At 42.3% G+C, this 23846-nt stretch overlaps 1 protein-coding gene across 1 annotated transcript in view; it reads right to left on the bottom strand.

Annotated features, from left to right (window-relative positions):
- The window catches only part of LOC311227732 (cell adhesion molecule CEACAM5), a 32734-nt gene extending 32454 nt beyond the window's left edge, over positions 1–280 (bottom strand). Inside the window, exon 1 of the mRNA XM_084313503.1 lies at positions 163–280. Coding sequence (XP_084169629.1) covers positions 163–211 — 49 coding nt within the window. The 5' untranslated portion in view covers positions 212–280. The remainder of the gene's footprint in view (positions 1–162) is intronic.
- Positions 281–23846: the final 23566 nt, after the last annotated feature.

Genomic DNA, 23846 nt, shown 5'->3' with positions numbered 1-23846 from the left:
TAAACTCAAATATTGATCCTCGTGGCTGCCTGGCTGGCGCGTATAGCTGAACAAAACACTCCTAGATCGAATTATAAACCGCTTTGGAGCATTTGGAAAGTATTATGAACTTACCACTCTATATATAAACACAACTGGAAAAAAAGTTAATCTTATTCTTACCAGCAGCAGAGAGGAAAAGCACAAGCGACTTCAAATTAAACATATCCATTCCAGACGGTTCAGGTCTCACTAGCAGCGACAGTGAAGAATACGCCTCTACCTGCTTGTTTTTACAGTGCGAAGTGAACGGACAGGAGAACACACCCTGTCATGTGTACAGTCCCCCCCCCCCCACCCCGCCTGCGTCTATTCTTCACCCCGCCTACCCTCCAATCATGATTGATTGATTGATTGAAAACTTTATTAACAGATTGCAGAATGGGTATAATACAGTACAGCTCAATACACACAATTGTTAAGGGGATGCAGACCAGAGAAAGACTTTCGTCTTGTTTACATCAGGGTCCCCCATTTTCAATTCATCAGGACATATATGACATACATGACATACAGATACAGTACTGCTACATCTATACATTTATGACATACCAGATTTGCAAATACAGTACTGTTTGTGATACAAAAAGAGTTGTATCACAGAGTTGTATCACAAATTTCATGCCTGTCAACCCTCCCGTTTTTCCCGGGATTCTCCCGTATTTCAACCTTCTCTCCCGCTGTCCTCCTGTTAAAATATTTTCCCATATTTTCCCTGTTTTTTTATTTATTTAATATTTATACAAAATGGCTGCAATTCCCCTCCGTGATGACAGGTGGCAACAGTGTAGATTAGAACGTTAGCACAGGAAGTCAGACCGGAAGACGGTTGCAGACAAAACTTCTTCTTCTTCTTCTTTTGATTTTTATTGGCGGTTTGCATTACCGCCACCTTCTCTAGCTTGATGGGGTCTTAACGTTGCAATACTGCCATCTTCTGGTACCCTTTACCCAGAGCCGTTGAAGATAGTTCGGACACTCCCATAGGGTTTCATTGTTATCGTGGAATGCGGAAGTGGAGTGCCTCATGTGGTGGTCGTAGTTCCAAGCTCTGTGAGCAGGACAAGTTTCCAGCTTTGAACGCGATTACTTTTCATTGTTTACGAGGCACTCTTGCTGGTAAGTTTACTTTACTTTACTTACTTTGTACATTTTAACGCATTAGCAGACCACTCATGGATTTAGTCAATATTGGTATTTTTTGTAGCAAGCTTTAGTTAATGTTTATCGTAAGTTAATAGCTTTTTAGATTCTAAATGCAGTTAGATAACGTTACCATACTGACTGATGTTGGCCTAACGTTATATTTACCAAATTATTTGCAGTTATTGGTGTTGTTAGTGAAGTAACAATTTATGTTCACATGGCTAATAGATTTGATATTATAGTGTATTTTTGATTAATTAGTAATAGTTATTTCAACAGTATTATAGCATTATTCAGAATGGCTAGCTGACCACAGTTTGGTTTGACCTTGGCAAACCTGATTGACACACACACACACCCACTCTATCTCACATAACCCCCCCCCTAGGAACCAGTTTGGCTGATTAACAAGAGACACACACACTAATGCATGTGACAGAGATTAAGGCCATGGTTAGACTAGTGTATTCCTGGCGTTTTTTTATACGTTTTTGAATACGTTTCATGTCCCTATTACACAGAAATGCGTTTTTTGGCGTTTTTTTGTGGATACGGCTGAAACGCTAAATTGTGTTTGCGTTTTGGAGATACGCTAAAAAACGCGCCGACAACAGCGTGTAGTCTGCACGGAGCCGTTGTTGCGAAAACGCCCATGCGCAGTAGATACCATCTGCGCAGCGTGCCCTTCCGGTGACAACAGTGTGTGTGTGTTTGTGTTTGGGACATAGCTCCGTGTCCCAAATAGCTTCAGCTACCATGTGTTGTCAAGTTATTGTTATAAGGACCCCAGTCCAAGCTACAACAGTCTGCATTCCCTTAACAATTGTTTGTATTGAGCCGTATTGTATTGTACCCATATGCAATATGTTAAATAAAGTTTACATCCATTCATTCTGCTAGCATTACCGATTGCATGAGCAGCTGGCTAACGTGAGCTATCAGGATTCAGACCCTGTTAGCTCAGAGCTCCTCTTTCAACTTAACAAGCATTAAACAAAATGGCCCAGTCATCTATTCACCTTTGTTTAATACACACAGCGTTGTCTCTAATGTTATCTAACTACTGATAGCTCGCGATAGCATCAGTTTGGTGCTGGCTAAGTAGCGTGAGCTAACGTTAGCTTCTAGCCACAATGCTATATTGTTATAATGGCATACTCCATTGACGTTAGCATGCAGCTAACAATGCTACCGATCTTTTTTTAGACTAAACTATCCGCTCTTGGTGGTCACTTGTGTTGATGTTAGTTTTGTTTCATCAACAAATGACAGGCAGAACACACAGTGAATGTATCCGTTTTGTTTATTGCACTTTTATTAGGCTTTGCTGAAAAAGAATTGCTGCATTGGGTAACTAGGAAAAAGATGGTGGCCGCCTTGTTGACATTTGCTTTGCAGGCACATTCAAGTTCTGATTGGTTGAAATTGCCTTCATGTTTGCCACCTACTGCCACCTACTGCTTTGGCAGTGTACTACATCAGTGTGCTCGGGTGACAAAAACGGAAAAAAAAAACTAAAGTGTGACTCAAGGCGCACGACGTCGCGGCGAAACGCATATGACAACAATACGAAGATGAAACGAAAGGTGTAACCGCACCCTAAGACTCACACACCCGGGATAATGCCGTTAACATTGAGTGACAGAAACCCCCATCCCAGACACACACACACACACACACACACACACACACACACACACACACACACACACACACACACTCTGTTCCATGCGTCCTCCCAAGAGACACAGGACAAACGGGTTTTTAGAGCAATCTGATCAAACACACCCCATGACCAATTGATTGACAACCCACACACTTTCAGCCATCGGAAACCCACCCATCCAGTTGGCCAGTAGTGGTAGCAAATTACAGAACAGTATTAGATTTGGGTTGAGCATATAATATATAAGGCAGTCATTTTGAACTGAGAGGGACACTCGGTAGAACCAAACTATCTGTGTCAGGATGGACGACTGTTGCTGTGTAACTTATGCTTGTGGTATGCTGAATTAAATCATCTTCTTCACCAATTGAGCCATTGCCTCTGAAAACCATCTCCAGTCTGAATTCTTCCTGAAACCAGCGCCCACTCTCAAAGAATCTACTTCATTAGTTTATCTTTGTTTATTAGATTTATTGTTAAAGTGAGCAACACGAGATAGACTTCATATAAGGTACAGTAAGGTTATAATATATAGACAATAACACATGACACTAGATAGACTGGTCTTCATATAAGGTACAGTAAGGTTATAATATATAGACAACACATGATACTAGATAGACACGGTCTTCATATAAGGTACAGTAAGGTTATAATATATAGACAATAACACATGACACTAGATAGACTGGTCTTCATATAAGATACAGTAAGGTTACATAATATATTATATAGACAATAACACAGTGGATACAGACCTGTCTGGCAGTCCTCTCGTGGTCTTGACTCTAATGAGAGACGTGTCCCAGTCATTTGGAGTTGTGAGGTTGATTATTATTAGTAGTAATGTAGTTTGTATATTATTAGTAGATATGTAGGTTGTATATTATTAGTAGAAATGTACAGTCTCCTCCCCACCGTATGTATATTTCTCTCCCACCCACCCACCCCCTCCTAATGTACAGTCCCCTCCCCATCATATGTATATACTCTGTCAGGATCTATAATATAATAATTTAATTTAGGACCTGCTCCGAGGTCATTAATTGGCACACATGCGATGCATGCATGCAATTCGTATCTGCGATTAACCCATCCCGTCGTCCTTCCCCCCCAAGCAGGGACGTGCACAGGACTTTAGAAAGGCAGGTGCCCGTAATCATAAAAGGGCATTAATTATTAAGTCTAATGCGAGCGCGCGCAGCGCGCAAGCGCGATTTTTGGGGTTAATACAAGTCTATCATGGTACATTCAGTTTCACCGATAGATGTCACCAAAACTACATAGTGTCCCTTTAATAACACAATATGCGCTCCAGACCAACAGCTACGGGAGGGAGAGAGAGAGAGAGAGAGAGAGAGAGAGAGAGAGAGATGAGAGAGAGAGAGAGAGAGAGAGAGAGAGAGAGAGAGAGAGAGAGAGAAGAGAGAGAGAGAGAGAGAGAGATGAGTATGCTGCTGTTTTCCTGCACTAGCAGCAGGGAGGGAGGGGCTGGGGACTGGGGAGGGCTGATCTGGCGACGTGTTTCACGAAAATATACAGTGCACTGCAAACCCGACATTTTATTTTGTTGGGCAAATACCTTACCTGATGATACCTGATGATGTGTACTCTTGCTTTGTTTTAGTTGAAATAGTAACTGTAAAAAAAGAGGTCTCGACTCGAGTGGAGGGCACTGTGAGCTCAACAACAGCTGGATATCAATTTCCTGTTCAGTGCACTGCTGGCCCTGCGCGGTTTACATGTCTCATTGATCAACACCCACCCACGTGCTATGCCTATGCGTAAGGCTGGAAGGACCTATTATTTACGAGAGGGGTGGCATTTCTCTCTCTTTCTTTACCTAATATTTAGATTCTATCGTGACATCTTTCATTTGGAAGGGCAGGGCAGTATATATATATATATCTGCAACAGTAAAAAAAAAAAAAAAAAAAAAAAAAAGTGGGTGGCATAAAAAGGGCACTTTCTAATGAGAAATGAAAAAGGCAGGTGCCCGGGCACCCCTTCACCCCTATGTATGCACGTGCCTGCCCCCAAGGGCAGCCGGGAGCAGACAGGCGTCAACGTGAGCCGCGCCAGGGGACCAATCCAAGTGCTCCTGTCCGTCTTCGTCAAGGACGCCACAGCGTTAGCGATCTTGTTGTTGTGCATGTTTTTCCATTGGGTTTTTATCTTATCGGGGGGGAAACCCTTGCGAGCACAGGGAGAACATGCAAACTCCACACAGAAAGGCCTGGGAGATACCCCACCTGGGTAACTGGCATCATGGAAACCTGGTCCCCAAGCGGGAATCGAACCCTGGACCTTCTTGCTGTGAGGCGACAGTGTTAACCACTACACCACCGTGCCGCGATCTATGGGTAACAGTACTGTATATTTGAATACCGTTTATGTCACAAATGTATCAGTACTAAATACCTGTATGTCCCTATGCCATAAATGTCATGTATGTTGTGTATGTCATAAATGTCAATATGAATTGAAAATGGGGGACCCTGATGTAAACAAGACAAACGTCTTTCTCTGGTCTGCATCCCCTCAACAATTGTGTGTATTGAGCCGTACTGCAGTGGCGGCCGGCCGATAGTGGGCGCTAGAGCGCCGCCCTCCCTGGTTAAAAGAGAGAAGAAGAAGACATTTTTTTTTTTTAATTTTTTAGCCCTAAAAATAAAATAAACATGTTTAAAATGAATAATATTTACTCATTTTAAGTATGTTTGTGTTTCCAATGCACAATATAACGTTAATATATCAAATATAAATAATAGTTTTTCATTCACAGGAAGTCACTAGTAACTACCTCTCAGGCCGGGGCGAGACATATCGCGCACAGCAGGGCGTGCACTGGTTTCATCGCTGTATCCTCGCAGCCAATCAAATAGGTCAACGCACGTAACGCACTGTGCGTTGAAATATGATGTAATATGATGGAAGCCGGGCGCGTTTTCAAGCGATCTATATCATCTAAGCAAGCAGCGTCTATACTTTCCGTAGCCGCATTTCTCGGAGACGCTCTAGCCGCATTTCTCGGAGACGCTCTCTGATTGGCCGACACCAGTTTCTACACTGGTTATGTAGTCTTCGAAGTTGGTTAAGGTTAGGCAAGTTCTTTCAACGGTTAAGCTTAGGCACTCTTTCAAAATTGGTTAAGGTTAGAGTTTGTCTTAGAGCAGGGCGATAGAACGCCAGGTAGTTTGCAGGCTGTTCGATGCGGAAATGGGCAAAGACACAGCTCGTCGTCACAGTACTTGTGTTGTGGTGGCTAACCTGGCTAACAAGAAGCTATTTGGCTAGCTGGATGCAGTCTGGACAGTGGATATACATCAACAGTGGACATATACACTTTATCAAGCCCTCCTGGACCACGTTTCAACTAAACAAAGTGAGTTAATGCGGTCTCTCTCTCTCTCTCTCTCTCTCTCTCTCTCTCTCTCTCTCTCTCTCTCTCTCTCTCTCTCTCTCTATCTCTCTCTCTCTCTCTCTCTCTCTCTCTCTCTCGCTCTCTCTCTCGCTCTCTCTCGCTCTCTCTCTCTCTCTCGCTCTCTCTCTCTCGCTCTCTCTCTCTCTCTCAACACAGGGTGTTGATGTTGAACTATAACATTTAATTTCGCCGCAGGTGACGCATAATGGATGAATGAATGAATGGTAACTTGTTTAAAATGACAAGATATATATATGTCTTCATTATTGGATTGATCATACGTGTACCAGTGCATGTGAGCGGATCGGAGCGTGAGCGGCGCGGGGCGCGGAGCGGCCGGTTTTGACGTGAGCGAGGAGTGGGTTTTAAAATGAGTCGGCGCGACGTCCGGAGCGAGAGTTCTCCTCCGCTCCAATCCACTCCAGGCCGCTCACAGTGGTTTAACACTGATGTAATATATACATGCAGTACAATGCCAAAGCAACAGATGGCGATGTACAAACATGAAGGCCATTTTCAACCAATGAGAAGGGTGAACCTGTGATAGGCTGTTCGTTCAGGCTTTGTCACTGTAGAGACGCCCACACTCACTCCAGTTAGGAAAAAGTATCGACGCCATTGTTGTTGACGTTAGCTTACATGCTAACGTTAATGGCAGCGACCATAGCATTGTGGCTCGGCTAGCCTATCATCGCTTAATAGAGATAGTGAATGGATAAACAACGTTATTTAACATTGCAGAATGGCTACAATTACAATGCGGCTCAATACAAACAATTGTTAAGGGGCCCAGGGGGTGTAGACTGTTGTAGTTTGAGCTCATTTACACCATGCTCCAAAAAAAGAAGAAAAAAAACTGCCGAGCGATCTGGCGCGGGGAGCGGGGAGCGCTCGATTCAAGGTGAGCGGGGAGCGAGCGGAGAGCGACTTGGGGGCGGGGTCAACATGAGTGATTAGCGGAGCGGACCAAGCTTTAAAGAGCGAAGAGCGGATTTCTCGGCCGCGCCGATCCGCTCACGTGGACTGACGTGTACTAGTGTAGTATGAATGAACTCGACTTAACGTTGGAAACGGGGTAACTAGTGATGTGCCGGTCACGAGCGACTCGTTCATAAGAGCCTATTCATTGCCGTGAGCGTGAGTCGAATCGCTCACGTCTCGGGTAACTATGAGTCAGTATTCGCTTGGTCAGCTGTCCGCTTGCCCCCCCCCCCCCCCCCCCCCCTTAACCCCCCCCCCCCCCCCCCCCCCCGCGCCCACCCAAATGTAGTTCACACCGGCCGCCACTGCCGTACTGTATTGTACCCCATTCTGCAATCTGTTGAATAAAGTTTTCATTCATTCATTCCAGGAGCCATGCTGTTGTCTGGTAAGATGCACACTTTGACAACCTAGGATGGCTTAGAGTAGACGGCAGAGTACAGCAACTTGCAATGGGCCTGGTCTACAAGATACACTACACGACTAAGGTACCCATGTACATGTCAAAATACTTCCCAAAGGTCAGTGAATACCACGACCACAACACCAGAGGGAGCTCCACAAATCATGTTAAACCCAGATTCGGCTCAAACAAGGGAATAAACACGTTTTGCAATTATGCCACATCAATGTGGAACGCCCTAGTACCCACAGCTGTAAAGGAATGTGAATCACTACCCACTCTCAAAGAGCACCTACGAGAGACTGCAATTCGAAACTGGCCCCTGTAAATGTCCTAACGCAACCCCCTCCAATGTACAATAAATGTCCTATTAAACCCAATAATGCACGAGATACCAAAGTTCATTTGGGCACAATATGTGTGGTCATTGGCCACTGCATGAACATGTACTGGAGGTTTTGGGCTGGTTCTCACAGTGGGACCCTTTTTCTTCTTGGGCTTAGGGCGATGCACAAATATGGTTGGAACAGCATCAGCCTTCAATTTTAGTTGGCCTTTTTGGTTAGCTGTAAATTGCTCTCCCTCAAAATGTGCCTGCAGAATCATTCCAGACTTTACCCCATAATTGTCAATCACAAATTCATTGTAGTCATGTACATATTACAATAAAACACATTGAACCTGTTGTGGAATATTTTAAATGAGCCAAACAGTGAAACTATAGAAATTCAGATGAGTCAAATTGTATCAAAAATAGAATATAGTTTATTATCTGTTTTCTATGGCCATAGAAAGATTATGCACCGTTTAAAATTTGACAAATTAAGATGACAAATTAACACGTTGAATGCCCAAAACGTGATAACACGTTTATCAGCCCAATGCCTGAATGCCCACCACGATTATTAGCGTTTTATTTTTTTATTAGCGATCTGAATTCATATTTCATCAACCGAGTCTACCGTTGGTATGCAGCCCCTGTAGGAGCTCAGATGTGGAAAAAACCGCCCCCTATCGTCTCCCAGATGGTAATGCACCCTTTTGGAATGGACTCTTTCTCATCCATTTTCATTGTCAGGCATGTAACCGGAGATGATCCCAGTCATTGCCCACCCTCAGAACAGCGTGGAATATGTGTTTCCACTACCCAGCGTTGGATCAATAAAAGCGATCGATTTTTGGAATGGCGATCAGGAATTGGAATGATCTTTTTGGAGAACATCTGATCTGAGGTAAGGAATCTATTTTACAAGTCTTGGGATAATCAGAGTTGTATTCGCTGAGATCTCAGCGTTCGCCCTATGTGTGATGTGTGTTTGTGCGCGATCGCTTTGAGGAAATCAGAGAATCGATTTTTCAGAACGCCTATATAGCGTGCATACGTACACATAATACTTTTTTTTGATCCACTTTTTCTCCCATTTTCTATTTTTCTCCCATCCCAATTTTCATATCGTCCAATTCAACCCTCCCCTGTCTTCGAACGTTGTTTCTTGCCTCCCACAAGCCGGCTGCAATGTGGACTAAGTCATACATAGCACGAGTCCCCTCCGATACTCGAGGTAACAGCCATCGCATCTTTTCACCTGCGTGGCTCGATCTTTCAGCGTCGGGGGTCTGGGCTTTGGAGGGGCAACGCCCGAGGGAGGGACAACGCCCGATCCCCACCCTTCAGTTTCCCTCCCCGTAATACGGCCAATGTGTATTACTGTGGACGACCAGCTAAACTGAAAGCAATGTGGAGAGCGGGGCTCGAACAGGAGGCATCCTGTTCAAGCCCAGTCTCCAGCATTCGTTGCTAGCGCCTTGCCCACTGTGCCACGTAGCCGCCCTTTACGTACACATAATACTATCGATAATCTAGCGTTTATTATGCGGCACGGTGGTGTAGTGGTTAAACACTGTCGCCTCACAGCAAGAAGGTCCAGGGTTCGATTCCCGCTTGGGGACCAGGTTTCCATGATGCCAGTTACCCAGGTGGAGTATCTCCCAGGCCTTTCTGTGTGGAGTTTGCATGTTCTCCCCGTGCTCGCAAGGGTTTCCCCCCCGATAAGATAAACCCAATGGAAAAACATGCACAACAACAAGATCGCTAACGCTGTGGCGTCCTTGACGAAGACGGACAGGAGCACATGGATTGGTCCCCTGGCGCGGCTCACGTTGCGCCTGTCTGCTCCCGGCTGCCCTTGGGGGGGAAGGACGGGATGGGTTAATCGCAGAGACGAATCGCATACATGCATCGCATGCATGCCGATTAATGACCTCTGAGCAGGTCCTAAATTATTATTATTATTAGAAAACGATTCATAAATAGGCAGAAAAATGACTACGTTCTAGAATATTCCAGTAAAGGGCGATTATCATGGAATCTTAAAATTTTCCTTGAAAACGAGGGCTTTTCAAGATGCTATAAAACGAGAATGAACCAATAAAAAAACAATCCGCTTTGACAATGTTGACTGGAAAACAAGTCATTGATAAGCGACGGGCAGATTAGACACATAGCCATAATTTAAAATATAGATTAGGCGTTTTTAACGCTAACATTGAAGTGGATGGTGGGCATTCAAGCACTAAATCTTGCGCCCCCTGCTGGCACTGAAAGAGTTAATAACAGATAATGACAAGAAAGGTAAACAAAGATGAGATTATGGGTTTTGTCGTATCCGTCACAAGATTGATATGAAGACAATGAGAAAAAGAACAAGATGTGATTTACTTGGACATGTCATATCTAAGTCAATCTGGCCTGACCTTTAAGTTGTTGTCTGAGCTGTATACTAGTTAAACTATAGTCAACCTTTTTCTTCTCCTGTCTGTGTCTTTTGGGAAGCCAATAAGCCATACATCCGAATCCCTTTCTCGGACCGATTGGTGCATCCAAATGCTGCACAGCCAACCATGGTAAGATGTCGATCTATAAAAGTTAGATGTTATGATTAAGCAAGCAAGATATGTATACTAAAATACCAAGTTTCCCACAGCAGAAACTGGTGGGTGAACTCTAAACCCTCTAAAATATTGAAATCAAATCGAGTTTTATTGTCACATACACAATCATACACCTCTTGAAGCAGGATGCTTGCATGCTGTGGAATGGAAATGTTAGAGATGAGAAGAGATACAAGATGTGTGTTGTTGTAGAGTGCATGAGCAATTCCATAACTCTATCTCCCTGTCTTGTTTTCTAGGATGAATTGCCACTATAATGATGTGTGTCCAGTCTATGGTTTGTGAGCAGCAGTCGTGAAAGCAAGGCCCGAATCTAGCACTACCAACATCAGGAGTGGAAGACTGGACCTCTACCTGGACATATTATAGGCCTATAATAATAAAAAAAATATGTGGAATGCAATTGCTTGCCTTGTATTTTTTCTACTGTTGACCAAACTTCTTTCTTGGCTTAATTGAGTAGTTTCTGGCATGATTGATATTTAGATTAGATTAGATTCAACTGTATTGTCATTTGCACAGACTACAAGTACTGAAACAACGAAAGACATTTAATCCAGTTAGCATTGAACCAGAAGTGCAAAAGAAGCGGTGCAGTGCAGTGTAATTTTACTTGCATATTATGTATGATATATAAATAGAATAAACGGTAAAGGTAGGTATATGAATGTGCTAAGATATACAGTATGAACATTATTAACAGAATGAACAGTATGAAAAGAGTAGTATGAATACGCTAAGATATATACAGTGTGAACAGCGTTTAAGTTAGTCATGGATGTATTATAAGAGCTTTTATAATACATCAATGGTTACAGTATGAAATGTAAATGCTAAGAAATGCAGAGTAAACAGCTTGAGGTATGATATTCACTGCATTTCCATATTCACTTTGTGCATGTATGAATGTCTTATAGATAGCATTAAGATGTGTGTATTTATGACCATAGAAGCACAAGAAAAATATGAATGCATACTGTAAATGTTACAGTATGTAACGTTAGCCTATGCATTAATATTTTTTGTAACTTATCCTAGGTTATGGGACAGTCCACAGAAAAACTGACTAATGCTGTCTCTCTGCCACTCCCCTGAAATGCTATTATATATATTGAATATAAAGTGTTGTCAACATATAACTGTAATGTGGGCTGATTAATACAATTATGCTTGAGTGTTTAACAACTGCCGTGATATGGCTAATGTAAAAGAATAGTCATCAGTAGCTATAGTAACGTTCAAAATTGCCGTCATCGCCTAGTGATATAAAGTAATATAATGTAAATATTAAAGTAGCAGACATGTAAATGATATAACGCAACAGTGATCAATGCACATTGTGTTAATAAGTACCAAAAATAGCTGTAACAGTATAGTTCTGCCGTTCTGTCCCGCTGAAATCAAGACATTTAAGAATTTGGACGAATTTGTAAAAGTCGAAATACTGGGTTTGTTTAATAATGTGTGGTTAGAAAGCTGCTTGCCAAAGGAGTGGAAGCATGCCGTCATCATTCCTATTTTGAAGCCAGGTAAAGTAGCGTCTGACCCAGGGTCATATCGACCCATAGCCTTGACGTCTGTATTGTGTAAAATTATGGAAAGGATGATCACGATTAGTTAAATTTTTAGAAAGGAAGGATCTCTATGTTGGATTTCAGAATGGGTTTAGAAATGGCAGGTCTACAATGGAATCAGTAGCTGTTTTAGACCAGGACATTAGACAGGCTTTTGACAATAAGGAAGTAGTGGTAAGTGTATTTCTGGATATCGAGAAGGCGTATGACTCTTTGTGGAAAGAGGGGTTGCTTTTGAAATTGTATGAGTTAGGAGTTAGAGGGAGATTGTTTAATTGGATAAAGGATTTTCTATTAGACAGGACCATCCAAGTACGTGTGGGGGGGCAAACCTCAAAAACGAAAAATAGAAAATGGCACCCTGCAAGGAAGCGTGATTAGTCCGGTCCTCTTCGATGTTATGATTAATGACATTTTTGGGCGAATTGGAAGAGGGTTTGGGTTGTCTTGCAGATGATGGGGCCATATGGAAAAGAGGGAAGAATGTTGAGTATTGTTTAAAGCAGGTACAAAGATCTCTGGGGGATGTAGAGGAATGGGGAGACAAGTGGGGTTTTAAAATCTCCGCCTCTAAGTCTAATTATATGATTTTTGGTTTTAAAAAGAGGGTGCCTAGGGGTGGGCTGGTTATGTATGGGTCTCCCTTAGAGAGAGTGAAGGTGTTTAAATTTTTGGGAGTTTGGTTCGATGAAAGAATGAATTGGGCTGTTCATATAGAGAAAACCCTGGCAAAGTGTGAAAGAATAGTGAATGTGCTGAGAAGCTTGGCTGGGAGTGGGTGGGGAGCGGATAGAGAGACCATGTGCATGATATATCAGGCGATGATCAGGTCAGCAATTGACTATGGCTGCCTGTTTTGTGTACGGCTCTGCGGCCAAGTCTAATTTACGAAAGCTGGATGTGCCTCAGTGCAAGGCTCTGAGAATCTGTTGTGGAGCTTTTAAGACCACCCCAGTTCCAGCACTATTGGTGGATTTCTTTTTGTTGATTTGATATTGTTTATTTTCGTGTCTTACATACAGATGTATGCCCAGCCCATATGGGCTTACAAGACACATAACAATAAGTATATAATAATATACTTTACCAATTACTTAACAAATGACATAGACCAAGATGGCCATAAAAAATACAAGAAAATACAATAAAACGTAATATAACACAAGCTGTACTCAATGTAAATAAACAGAAAAACAAGGTGAATTCAAATACAATTATAATAGGATACAGTGTGTTTTGTCTCAGGTGCCATGCGGCCCATGCCTTCTCCAAAAATCCTGCAAAACCGAAGATGTCCTCCACAAAAAAACAACTCAACATACAACTCTCAGACTGCCAAAACAAATCTGGGTTTACAATTTGGGGGAGTTGCCCTTAAACCTGAGGAGAGTAAAGTTAGGGCTACAGTACTGGGCAAAATTGAGTGGGACTAGTCTGTCCTTCCCAGCTAGGTGTTTACTTTCAGGAGATGCGGATAAGTACAGTATAAGCCTTTTTTGTCCAGTATTGATCAGTGGGCCAGGAAGTTGAGATTGCATCAGGTGGGGAATGCGGAGCACACTTGTTGGCTGTCAGTGCCATTTTGGCCAGTTCCTGATCGAGTCATTGAATTTAGGTTCTTGATGGAGGATGATAAGGGCGAGATTGTGGGAGAAATAGAGAGGTTCCTTTTGGCCTCAGGGTCTCTGGAGGTTTTCACTGATGGCTCTGTGGATCCTGAAAGTGGGAGGGCAGGCTTTGGGTGGTGTGTGCCTCGGTTAGGGATCGGTAAGGGACAGAGAATATCTGATGGCAGCTCTGTATTTGTGACAGAGTTGCTTGCCATTCTCTGGGCATTGTGGTGGGTGGAGGAAGTGGGACCAAGCCAGGTGATTATATTCTGACTCGGCTGCTGCACTGATGGCTCTGAGTGCAGGTGGGTCTAAAGCTCGCCCTGATCTCATTCAGGAAATAATGTTGGTTTTATATAGGATTGCGAAGGCAGGCTGGTCAGTGGAGTTTTGTTGGGTTCCGGGGCATGCTGGGATTGCGGGAAATGAGATGGCTGATTCCCTTGCCAAACAGAGCCTGGGAAGGGAGGAAGAGATAGGCATTTCAATCGGAAGAGTAGAACTCAGAGAGAAGATAAAGAAAGGAGTTGAGGCTGAGTGGCAGGCTGAGTGGGAAAAGGGGACCAAGGGAAGGCACTATTTCTCTCTGCAGCCTCGGGTCAAAATCAAGGTGGATGGATATGGGTCTAGGAGTGATAGGGTGAAGATGTGTAGATTGAGGCTGGGACACTGTGGGTTGAACAGTACCTTGTGCATTGTGGGAAAACATCCAGATGGGCGGTGTGAATGTGGAGAGACTGAAACTGTCGGGCATGTTTTCCTAGAATGTGAAAGGTATAGGAAAGAGAGGGAAATCTTTTATAAAAGTCTGGTAGAGTTGGGAGTCTCTCCCTTCTCTCTTAAATCTTTCTTTGGCATGGATAATGAGAACCACCAGCTGATCACAGAGTCAGTGCTGACATTTCTGCACGCGTCAGAGTTGTATCAGAGGATATAGCGTTATTGTATTTATTAGTATTGGACAGGCAAGAGGAGCAGAGAAGAAGGAGATAGTCGATAGTAATGTGTTTTGAAGATGAGAAGAAGAAGAGGGTAAACAATCAAAAGTTGATTTACCAGAGGCCTAACTATGGAAACCAAACCACTAGTGTAGTATAAGAGCTGAGGAGGGCAGTAATACGCCTGCGGGAAATTCAAGAGAAGAAAGAAGAAGAAGAAGAAGAACTCATCAAAAGAACTGCGGAGGGCAGTAATACACCACGATGCGTCTACACTGCCGGAAATTCAAAAGAAGAAGAAAAGAAGAAGAAATCAAGTCGACAGCGCTCAGTGCAAAAACAAAAAGAGAACTTAGTGTAAATATTCCTTAATTTGTGTCAACGTTATAAAAATCCTATTGTATTCAACAAATTAATTATGATACACCACAATGTGCCCTTTCTATCTATTCTAAATCTATGGCCTTGCGATTCCACGGCTGCGCAGTGCCGACAAGAGCAGGCGTTCCATCTCCTCTACAGAAACACTTCCATTCATTTAATGCAGGGATGTACACAGCATTTCACTTTCAACCAGGTATCTGATTAATTTAATGTAGCAATTAGTAGTTCACCCAGTCCTTGGATACATACAGGTTTTGACCAGCAGATGGCAGCGACGAGGCAGCTCAGCAGAGAGCAGCTGAGCTCTCCCGTTTTTTTCAAATCCCAATGTTGACAGCTATGTGTTATGTACCATGATCTTGGTTACTCCTGGGTCCTGTGCTGCAGGTGATTGCTGCTAATTGGCTGATTGCTGCTAATTGGACACCTGCCTGGCAGTGCTCAAAGGCCCTTCCCCACACACACATGCAGGGTGACTGTTGCTAGAGGACATTGTTGAAACAGTGTCTCTCCCCCGTCCACCTTTTTGATCTTTAGTTTGTGCTAGTTATCATAATTAGAATAGTCTTTTGGTTTAAACACAGACCATTGGTGTCTGTGTGCCCTTATGTTGCTTCCCTTTGAGCCAGGGTCGTAACACTATGCCTCCAATGTAGTTCCCCCCCCCCACCCCAGTTACGATTAATTGAAAATGGGGGACCCTGATGTTAACAAGACGAAAGTCTTTCTCTGGTCTGCATCCCCTTAACAATTGTGTGTATTGAGCTGTACTGTATTGTACCCATTCTGCAATCTGTTAATACAAATTTCAATCAATCAATCAATCAATCAATCAATCAATCAATCAATCAATCAATCAATCAATCAATCAATCAATCAATCAAGTCAAGGTGTCAGCAATCCATCTGGGAGTGCACAGTGTTGCCAGATGGGAAATGTAAAATTATCGTCCCGAGGCATAAATTATCGTTTTTTGAGGGGAAACGATCGTTTATAACCAAGAGAAGAGGGCAAAATACGATAATTATCGTACTTTTATCAACCATGGTTCGTCTTTTCTCGTTAACTCAACACACACACACACATATTACACCACGGGGTCATTTTTGAAAGAATTCTGTAGGTTGATGTTTCTTTTTCTATTAGGCTACCTCAAACCTCATTCACAAAACTGTACACTATATGTAAATCCTAATACAACTTATATTAAAAATCATATTATAGCCTATTGAAAGGTGAACTATTACAAGTAGACAGTTATATAGCCTAAATGGTGAAGTAATGATAATGTAGTAATGGAAATATCTCCATAGAACACTTCCTCCACTCCCCTGTTGCTTTTACCTCGTCTCTACTGACACCCAGTGGACACTTGAAAACAGTGCGTGTATGTATCCACAGTCCAAACCACTATTCTTCTGGTTTGATTAGATTCGATTAGATTGTATTGTACTTTATTGTAATTCTAATTATATTTGCATACAACGAGATTTGGGACTCAAACTTAAGGTGCAGTAGTGGAATATAAAATCACATAAGTAATAAAAGAGAAACATAAAATACTATACAATAAAACAATGTTACAATACTGTACAATATACAAAATAACAACAATATACAAAATATCAATCACAGTGTCATACGGTAGTGGGTGGGTATTGCACTGTGGATATTGCACTTGAGGGGTAGGATGTTGCACAGTGTGGGAGGAGGGGGAAAGGGTGAATTATTGGTGCATATTAGAGTTCAAGGTGGTGATGGCTCTGGGGAGGAAACCTTCTCTGAGCCTGTTTGTTCTGGCTCTGATGCACCTGTAACACCTGCCCGATAGCAACAGGTCGAACAGGTGGAAGCCAGGGTGTGAGCTGTCCTTCGTAATGTTTTTTTTTTTGCGCTGTTGTGGCAGCGGAAGTTGTGCAAGTCCTTCAGGGAGGGGAGGGGCGGACCTTCCTACAGGCGATATAGGCGGTCGCCTTTATTTTTTTTTTTTTTTTTTTTAATTTTTAAAAAAAATTTCTCTGTGCAGTTTTGGCGCCCCCCTCTATATCTGCAACCATTATTTTTTACATAAAAAAATTCTAACATAAGGGAAAATGAGCCAAAAATCTAAAACGGTCGGTCGGTCTGAGCCTCAGCTTTAGGTGTTCACAGTCAGAACATGCTAGAGCGCTGTGCATTGATGGGTATCGGTCAAGTGTTTATAGAATTGAGCGTTGAGGAAAGAAAGACTAACGTTAGAGAACTATGAAGAGGCAAAAGCCATCCGGCCATCCAGTTTAAAAAGAGAAGAAAAGAAGAAGACGAGAAACGTGCCAAGGTGAAAGGTATGCAATTTTGTACAACTTCCAAGACCTGCCACACCAAGAGCTGATGAAGCAAGCAGAGGCACTTGTACACACCTTAAACCATGGAGGGCAATCTGATTTGGATGGGTAGGAGCTGGCTCAGGAGTTGGACAATTTGATGTGATTGATGACTTTGCAGCGAGGAAGGCCAGAAGGATTGCACTGTAAATGGAAACCAGTAGGAGCTACAGGCTAACCTTGAAGTGTGATGATAGGGAGTGGAATGTAAATAGTTCTTTAGACAAAGTGAATTTGTAATTTTTATTTATTTGTTTGTTTATTTAGCATATTATATTTTGATATATGTGTAACATATTTTACAATACATAATTTTCTTTTAAAGCAAATTTGCACGTTATTTTTATTGTTTGTTATTATTATTATTATTATTATTATTATTATTATTATTATTATTATTATTATTATTATTATTATTATTATTATTATTATTATTATTATTATTATTATTATTATTATTATTATTATTATTATTATTATTATTATTATTATTATTATTATTATTATTATTATTATTATTATTATTGTGTGTTAGCTAAGTTGTTTATTTGTTTTAATTCTTTAGTGTGCATTTTACATTTATTCTTAGCTCTTGTTCTTGCTTGTAAAAATTATAGGTGCAGTACTTTACTGTATAACTGTTAACCCTTTCACTGCCACGATGGAGGGTTAACCCTTTACTATCACACAACCGATGGTCGTGAAAGGGTTAACCTTCGGTGTATTGTCGCAGTGAAAAGGGTTAACTGGTTGGTAGCGTGGCGATGTTTTGATTTTTTTTGGGGGGGAGGCTCAGACCGACCGTTTTAGATTTTTGGCTAATTTTCCCTTGTGTTACCATTTTTTTATGTAAAAATAATGGTTGCAGATATAGAGTGGTGCGCCAAAACTGCGCAGAGCAAAGTGGTGAATCTCGCCTAGGGCGCCAAATGTTCTAGGTCCGCCCCTGGGGGGGCCTTTGAGCCTTGCTCTAATGCCAGTCTCTCTGTGAGTGGATGTCTCGTGGTGATGACCAAGGTGGTGGATGCCCAGTGATGGCCAAGTTGATGTGATCCTCTCAAATGGATCCGAACGGAATACATACTCATATGCAAACGGAATATGACTCTGATATTTTGAGCTCCGAGCCTTGACACTTAGCCTTTATCCTATTATCACACTAGTGCTTGTCTCCCTATGCTTTCTCTCTTGTTGTTGCTGTTCTTAGCTCTATTCTATTTATGTACCCCAGTTGCTATTGCATGTACATATGTGTTTTATTACACATATATGTTCATGCATATCAACTATTTCGCCTGTTTTATTCTCCACCCACCGATCATCCTTAGCAACACTACTATTACCGACATCCAAGAAGGGGGAGCCCCCCTTGAACAGCCCTTCAAAAGTTTCTCTCCTCCACATTGCCTGTTGTGCTTTTTTCCTATTGCTAGGTTTTTAGTGAGTTTTTCCTTACCTTCGCTGGGGTATGTCTGGGAGTGTTGTTTTGGATTCCATGATGGGTTTTGTTCTTGATATATTGTGATGTTTCTTCTTGACTTGTTTAAAGAAGACTTGTCCAGCCCATAGGGGGGGGGGGGGGGGGGGGCGAGGCGAGGCGCATTATACAGGTATGTGAGCCTGTTTTTTTTGTATGTTTAAAAAAAAATTACACCAGAGCATCCTGCGCCCCCCTGCACTGCACCTTCACCACAAGCCCTCTCTCTGCAGCCTGCTGGCGACAACAGACCTCAGTCACTTAACATACTGTGCTGTTTGCTTTATTGCTCGCTCTTTGATGCCAGTAAACCTACCACACTCATTTCCTGCAGGGGTGTTGTTGTTGTTGTTGGTGAACACTGGAGACTGGAAATAGGTTTTATAGTGAGCCTAGTGAATACTGTACAAGTAGCCTAATTCTTGTGTTATTGGGAGTGTGTATGTGTGTCTGAACCGTAGTAGTGTGGACAATGTAGTGTTTACAAAATGGAAGAGCACTAAGCCACTTCACATCTGAATAATAGCGATAAATTATATGATTATAATATATTATTATGATGTTTGATCAGTGATTTGTAATGAATGAATATAAATATTGAATTTTTCTGCTATGTCTTTCTGAGATCCATGGTTATTAAACCATCTCTTCAGACTACTCTTGTCACGTGAAGACCCGTCAGAAATAGCCCATAACTGATTTTGCGTACCAACAAACCATGCTAGCTAAGGCATTTATATATATTTTAATTTATATATAAACGAGCATTTAAATATATATATAAATGAGCATTTATTTCACTGGAGTCACGTCAGTCAAACAAAGCCTATAATCAAATAAAATGTGTCTTCTTGAGGTTTTTACCAAAAGGCTATTTTGGTTTTACACCTGTTATTGCTTTTTACGGAGCCTGCAGTGCCCCTTGGTGGCCGGCCAGTAGCAGTACAATAATGAACAAGTATTGGCAGAGATGCCTCCATCTCATTTCTCTTAGCAGGGGTCCGGGCCGCGTATAGCTTATCCGCAACAGTAAGTTACTTCCGGGGTAGGCCTGATTGGCCCCGACAGGCACGTGACGCGCAACTTTCTCTGCCGCGCGGCAGAGCTTGTTGAATTACGTAACCGTCCAAATCCGCTATGACTCTCATTCGGCGCTTTAGCTCACCTGGCATAGCAGCGGTCCGTGGTCCTGCGGTTCGTTGTTGACGCGAGTTCAAATCCCATGATTTTTTTTTTTTAACGTGATTTTTTTTTTAACGTGTATTCTTTCGCCGGTTAAGGTTAGGCATGGTTAAGGTTAAGGTTAAGGTTAGGCATTGTTTCGGAGTTGGTTAAGGTTAGAACGGTTAAGTTTAGGCGCTGTTAAGGAGCTGGTTAAGGTTAGAGTTTGTGTTAGAGAATGGCAATATTCTTTCTATGGTTAAGGTTAGGCATGGTTAAGGTTAAGGTTAAGGTTAGGCATTGTTTCGGAGTTGGTTAAGGTTAGAACGGTTAAGTTTAGGCGCTGTTAAGGAGCTGGTTAAGGTTAGAGTTTGTGTTAGAGAATGGCAATAGACAGCCTATTTCCGCGCGACAGCTCTCAGCAGCCTCGTTGCGCGTCCTGAGTTTGCCGCGTCACGTGCCTGTCGGGGCCAATCAGGCCTACCCCGGAAGTAACTTACTGTTGCGGAACAGGTACACGCGTCCGGGCCAAGCTACTCTCTCTAACTGCCAACCTTTGATCCTATTTTTCTATTTCAGTCCTGGTGGCTGTCAGCCATCCCGTATTAGTAACAGTGTCCTTGGATATCTTCAAAGGAACATTTTCAAAATCTAATTTTATTATTATTGCACCATCTTGGCTAGCCTACTACTATGGCCAGGCTATGTATCTTGCCAAGAAGGTTTAGCTGAGATGTAGCCCCACCTGAAACCTTGTAACCCCTTGTTTAGGGGGTGGGTTTACTGCTGTCGAAATAGGTACACTGTGACCCTACGGTCCCAGATGTTTTAACAGTAAGATGGGTGTTAGGTGTTTGTGTACTGGATTCTGCCTAGAAAAGGACGAAGGTGATACACTATAGAGACTGCTATATATGAATGTGAAGATCAGGTACATTTACATTTAGTCATTTAGCTGACGCTTTTATCCAAAGTGACTTACACGTTCTGTAAACAGGTCAGCAGGAAGGGTACAACTCTGGCAGCTAAAGTAACAATGTTTGTCAAACAGTGTTGAACTTGGGTGCTAGTCTTGAGTGCATAGTAGGAAAGACATATTAGCATAGTAGGTAGTAATATAGGTAATGCAGATTATTTAGTAGCAAAGTGCATGATAGTAAAAGACAGTACGAAGGTTAGTAGCCTATTATACATTTGATTTCATTTCAGATATTGACTGAAGAAGTGTGTTTTTAGTCAATGGCGGAAAATTGGGCAGGTTTTGGCTGTCCTGACTTGTTGGAAGTTCATTCCACCATTGTGGATAACCTCTTTGATAGGCAGTGGACCCAGTTTGAAAGGGAGTTTGCCATAAGACCTATTTTCAATTTTTTTTTTATTCACCAACAGTCTCCATACTGTACTGGACATTACCTAACAACCAACTAGGCTGCAGCAAAAAACGAAAAACCAGGTTTACAAACATAAACATAAAGACAGAAAACACTCTCATCACAGACAAGCTCGATGTGGCCAAATACTTAAACACATTCTTCACTAACATAGCCACAACACTGTTAAATAAACTACCCTCCCACTCAGGGCATTTTGGGGTAGAACACATCCTAGCATACTACAAAAACCTTCAAAAACTTCAAACTTGAAATGGTAACAACAGATGAGGTACTAAAAAAATTTAGCTTCAGAACATCCCACTCCACTGACACATGCCTTCTCTATTTAAACGGCCACATCAAACAAGAGGTGGATGCAGGCAAATACTGCGGCATGGTCATGCTGGACCTCCAAAAGGCTTTCGACACTGTCAATCACTCCAGTCTGATTGACAAGCTAAAAGCAATTGGTTTTGATAGTTTATCAGTGAGCTGGATGCAATCCTACCTGGAGGGGAGAGAACAGATGGTAGAGGTAAACGGTACCCTATCCCCCCCCCCCCCCCCCTCCCAGTGAACTGTGGTGTTCCACAAGGAAGCATACTAGGACCGTTACTGTTCCTAATTTATGCAAATTACATGTCATCAGCTTGTGACTGCAACTTGTTCCTGTTCGCGGATGACTCAGCCCTGCTGGTCTCTGACAAGAACAAGTTACAGGTTGAACAAACCCTCAGCTCAGAACTCGGCAGAATCTGCACCTGGCTCGCTGATAACAAACTATCATTACACCTGGGTAAAACAGAGTCCATTCTCTTCGGATCAAATAACAAACTCCAACCCAGATTCGGCTCAAACAAGGGACTAAACACCTTCCGTAATTATGCCACATCAATGTGGAACGCCCTACCCACAGCCGTAAACAAATTTGAATCACTACCCACCTTCAAAACCGCTCTCAAAGAGCACCTACGGGAGGCTGCAATTCGAAACTGGCCCCCGTAAATGTCTTAAGCCCCCTCCCACCCCCTCCTAATGTGTTCCCTCCCCCTCGTATGTATATATTTACTGTTAGGATCTGTTTAACAGTACTGTATATTTGCATATCTTGTATGTCACAAATGTAACTACTGTATATCTGTATGTCATAAATGTCATGATTAGATTAGATGATTAGATTAGATTATTATATCTGTATGTTGTGTATGTCATAAATGTCATTATGAATTGAAAATGGGGGACCCTGATGTAAACAAGGCAAAAGTCTTTCTCTGGTCTGCATCCCCTTAAAGGGGAACTATCTTATAAATGGCCTTTTTGAGTGTTTAGCATTGTTTCCTAGCTATGTGAACTTATATTAATATGATCTATGTCTCAAAATTCTCATATTGGTGCATTCTTCCAATTCTCCTCTCACAATATTCACCCTCACTGAACTGAGTCGTTTGAAAATGTGCCTATATGTGATGTCATAGTCACTGCTGCATGTTAATGTTCAGGCGAACACGACGCTCAGCAGGCCCGGCGCAGTGGTTTAGGAGCCCAGGCTCAAAACAGCTCGAGATCTTGAGGTAGAAAAATGCTGTTTTTGAGGACTTGATTAGAAATACAAAACAATGAATAAAAAAAATATATATATTACAGAGGTGTTCCATAGACTCACAGGAATTGTGTAAAAGTGCCCAAATAGTGAAAGAAATAGTAAAATAGTTCCCCTTTAACAATTGTGTGTATTGAGCTGTACTGTACTGTACCCATTCTGCAATCTGTTAATTAAAGTTGTCAATCAATCAATCAATCAATCAATCAATCAATCAATCAATCAATCAATCAAACATATCAGGGTCCTGATATGTTATGGCCACACGTGAGACCCCATCAGCTGCCAGTTGCAGCCAAAAGATTCAAAAACACAGGATGTGATGTTAAACTGTCCTTTGTGCCAATAGGTGGTGAGCGCTTACAAGAGATTCACCTTGTTGTTGAAGGTGGTAGGTGATTGACAGATGGGGGTTCTTTAACATATGTGGGAGGTGTATCTAGGCCTGGGTTAGGTAAAATTCCAGGACACTTGGACACAGGACACATCATCAGTAGTGTTCCCTTGTATCATTGGGTGTTTCGACCTTACAACACTACACACCCTCCACAAGGGGTGGTCAGCTGCAGGATGATCCTCCCGCTTGTGACCCACGTGCCCAATTGTCAATTGTAGTTGGGAATGGTAGACGGCTGAAGAGGTTGACGGGTGGGGGCTCTCGAGTGGGTTATGCTGATGTACTCGCAGCCCAGCAAGGGTCCTTCCGCTTGAGCCAAATCCACTGGCTGCTTCTTTCAGCCGCCTCTGAGACTGAT

This window comes from Notolepis coatsorum (genome assembly GCF_963971535.1).
Source record: "Notolepis coatsorum genome assembly, chromosome: 4".
Classification (NCBI taxonomy): Eukaryota; Metazoa; Chordata; class Actinopteri; order Aulopiformes; family Paralepididae; genus Notolepis; species Notolepis coatsorum.
This window is presented reverse-complemented; position numbering and strand designations above follow the sequence as displayed.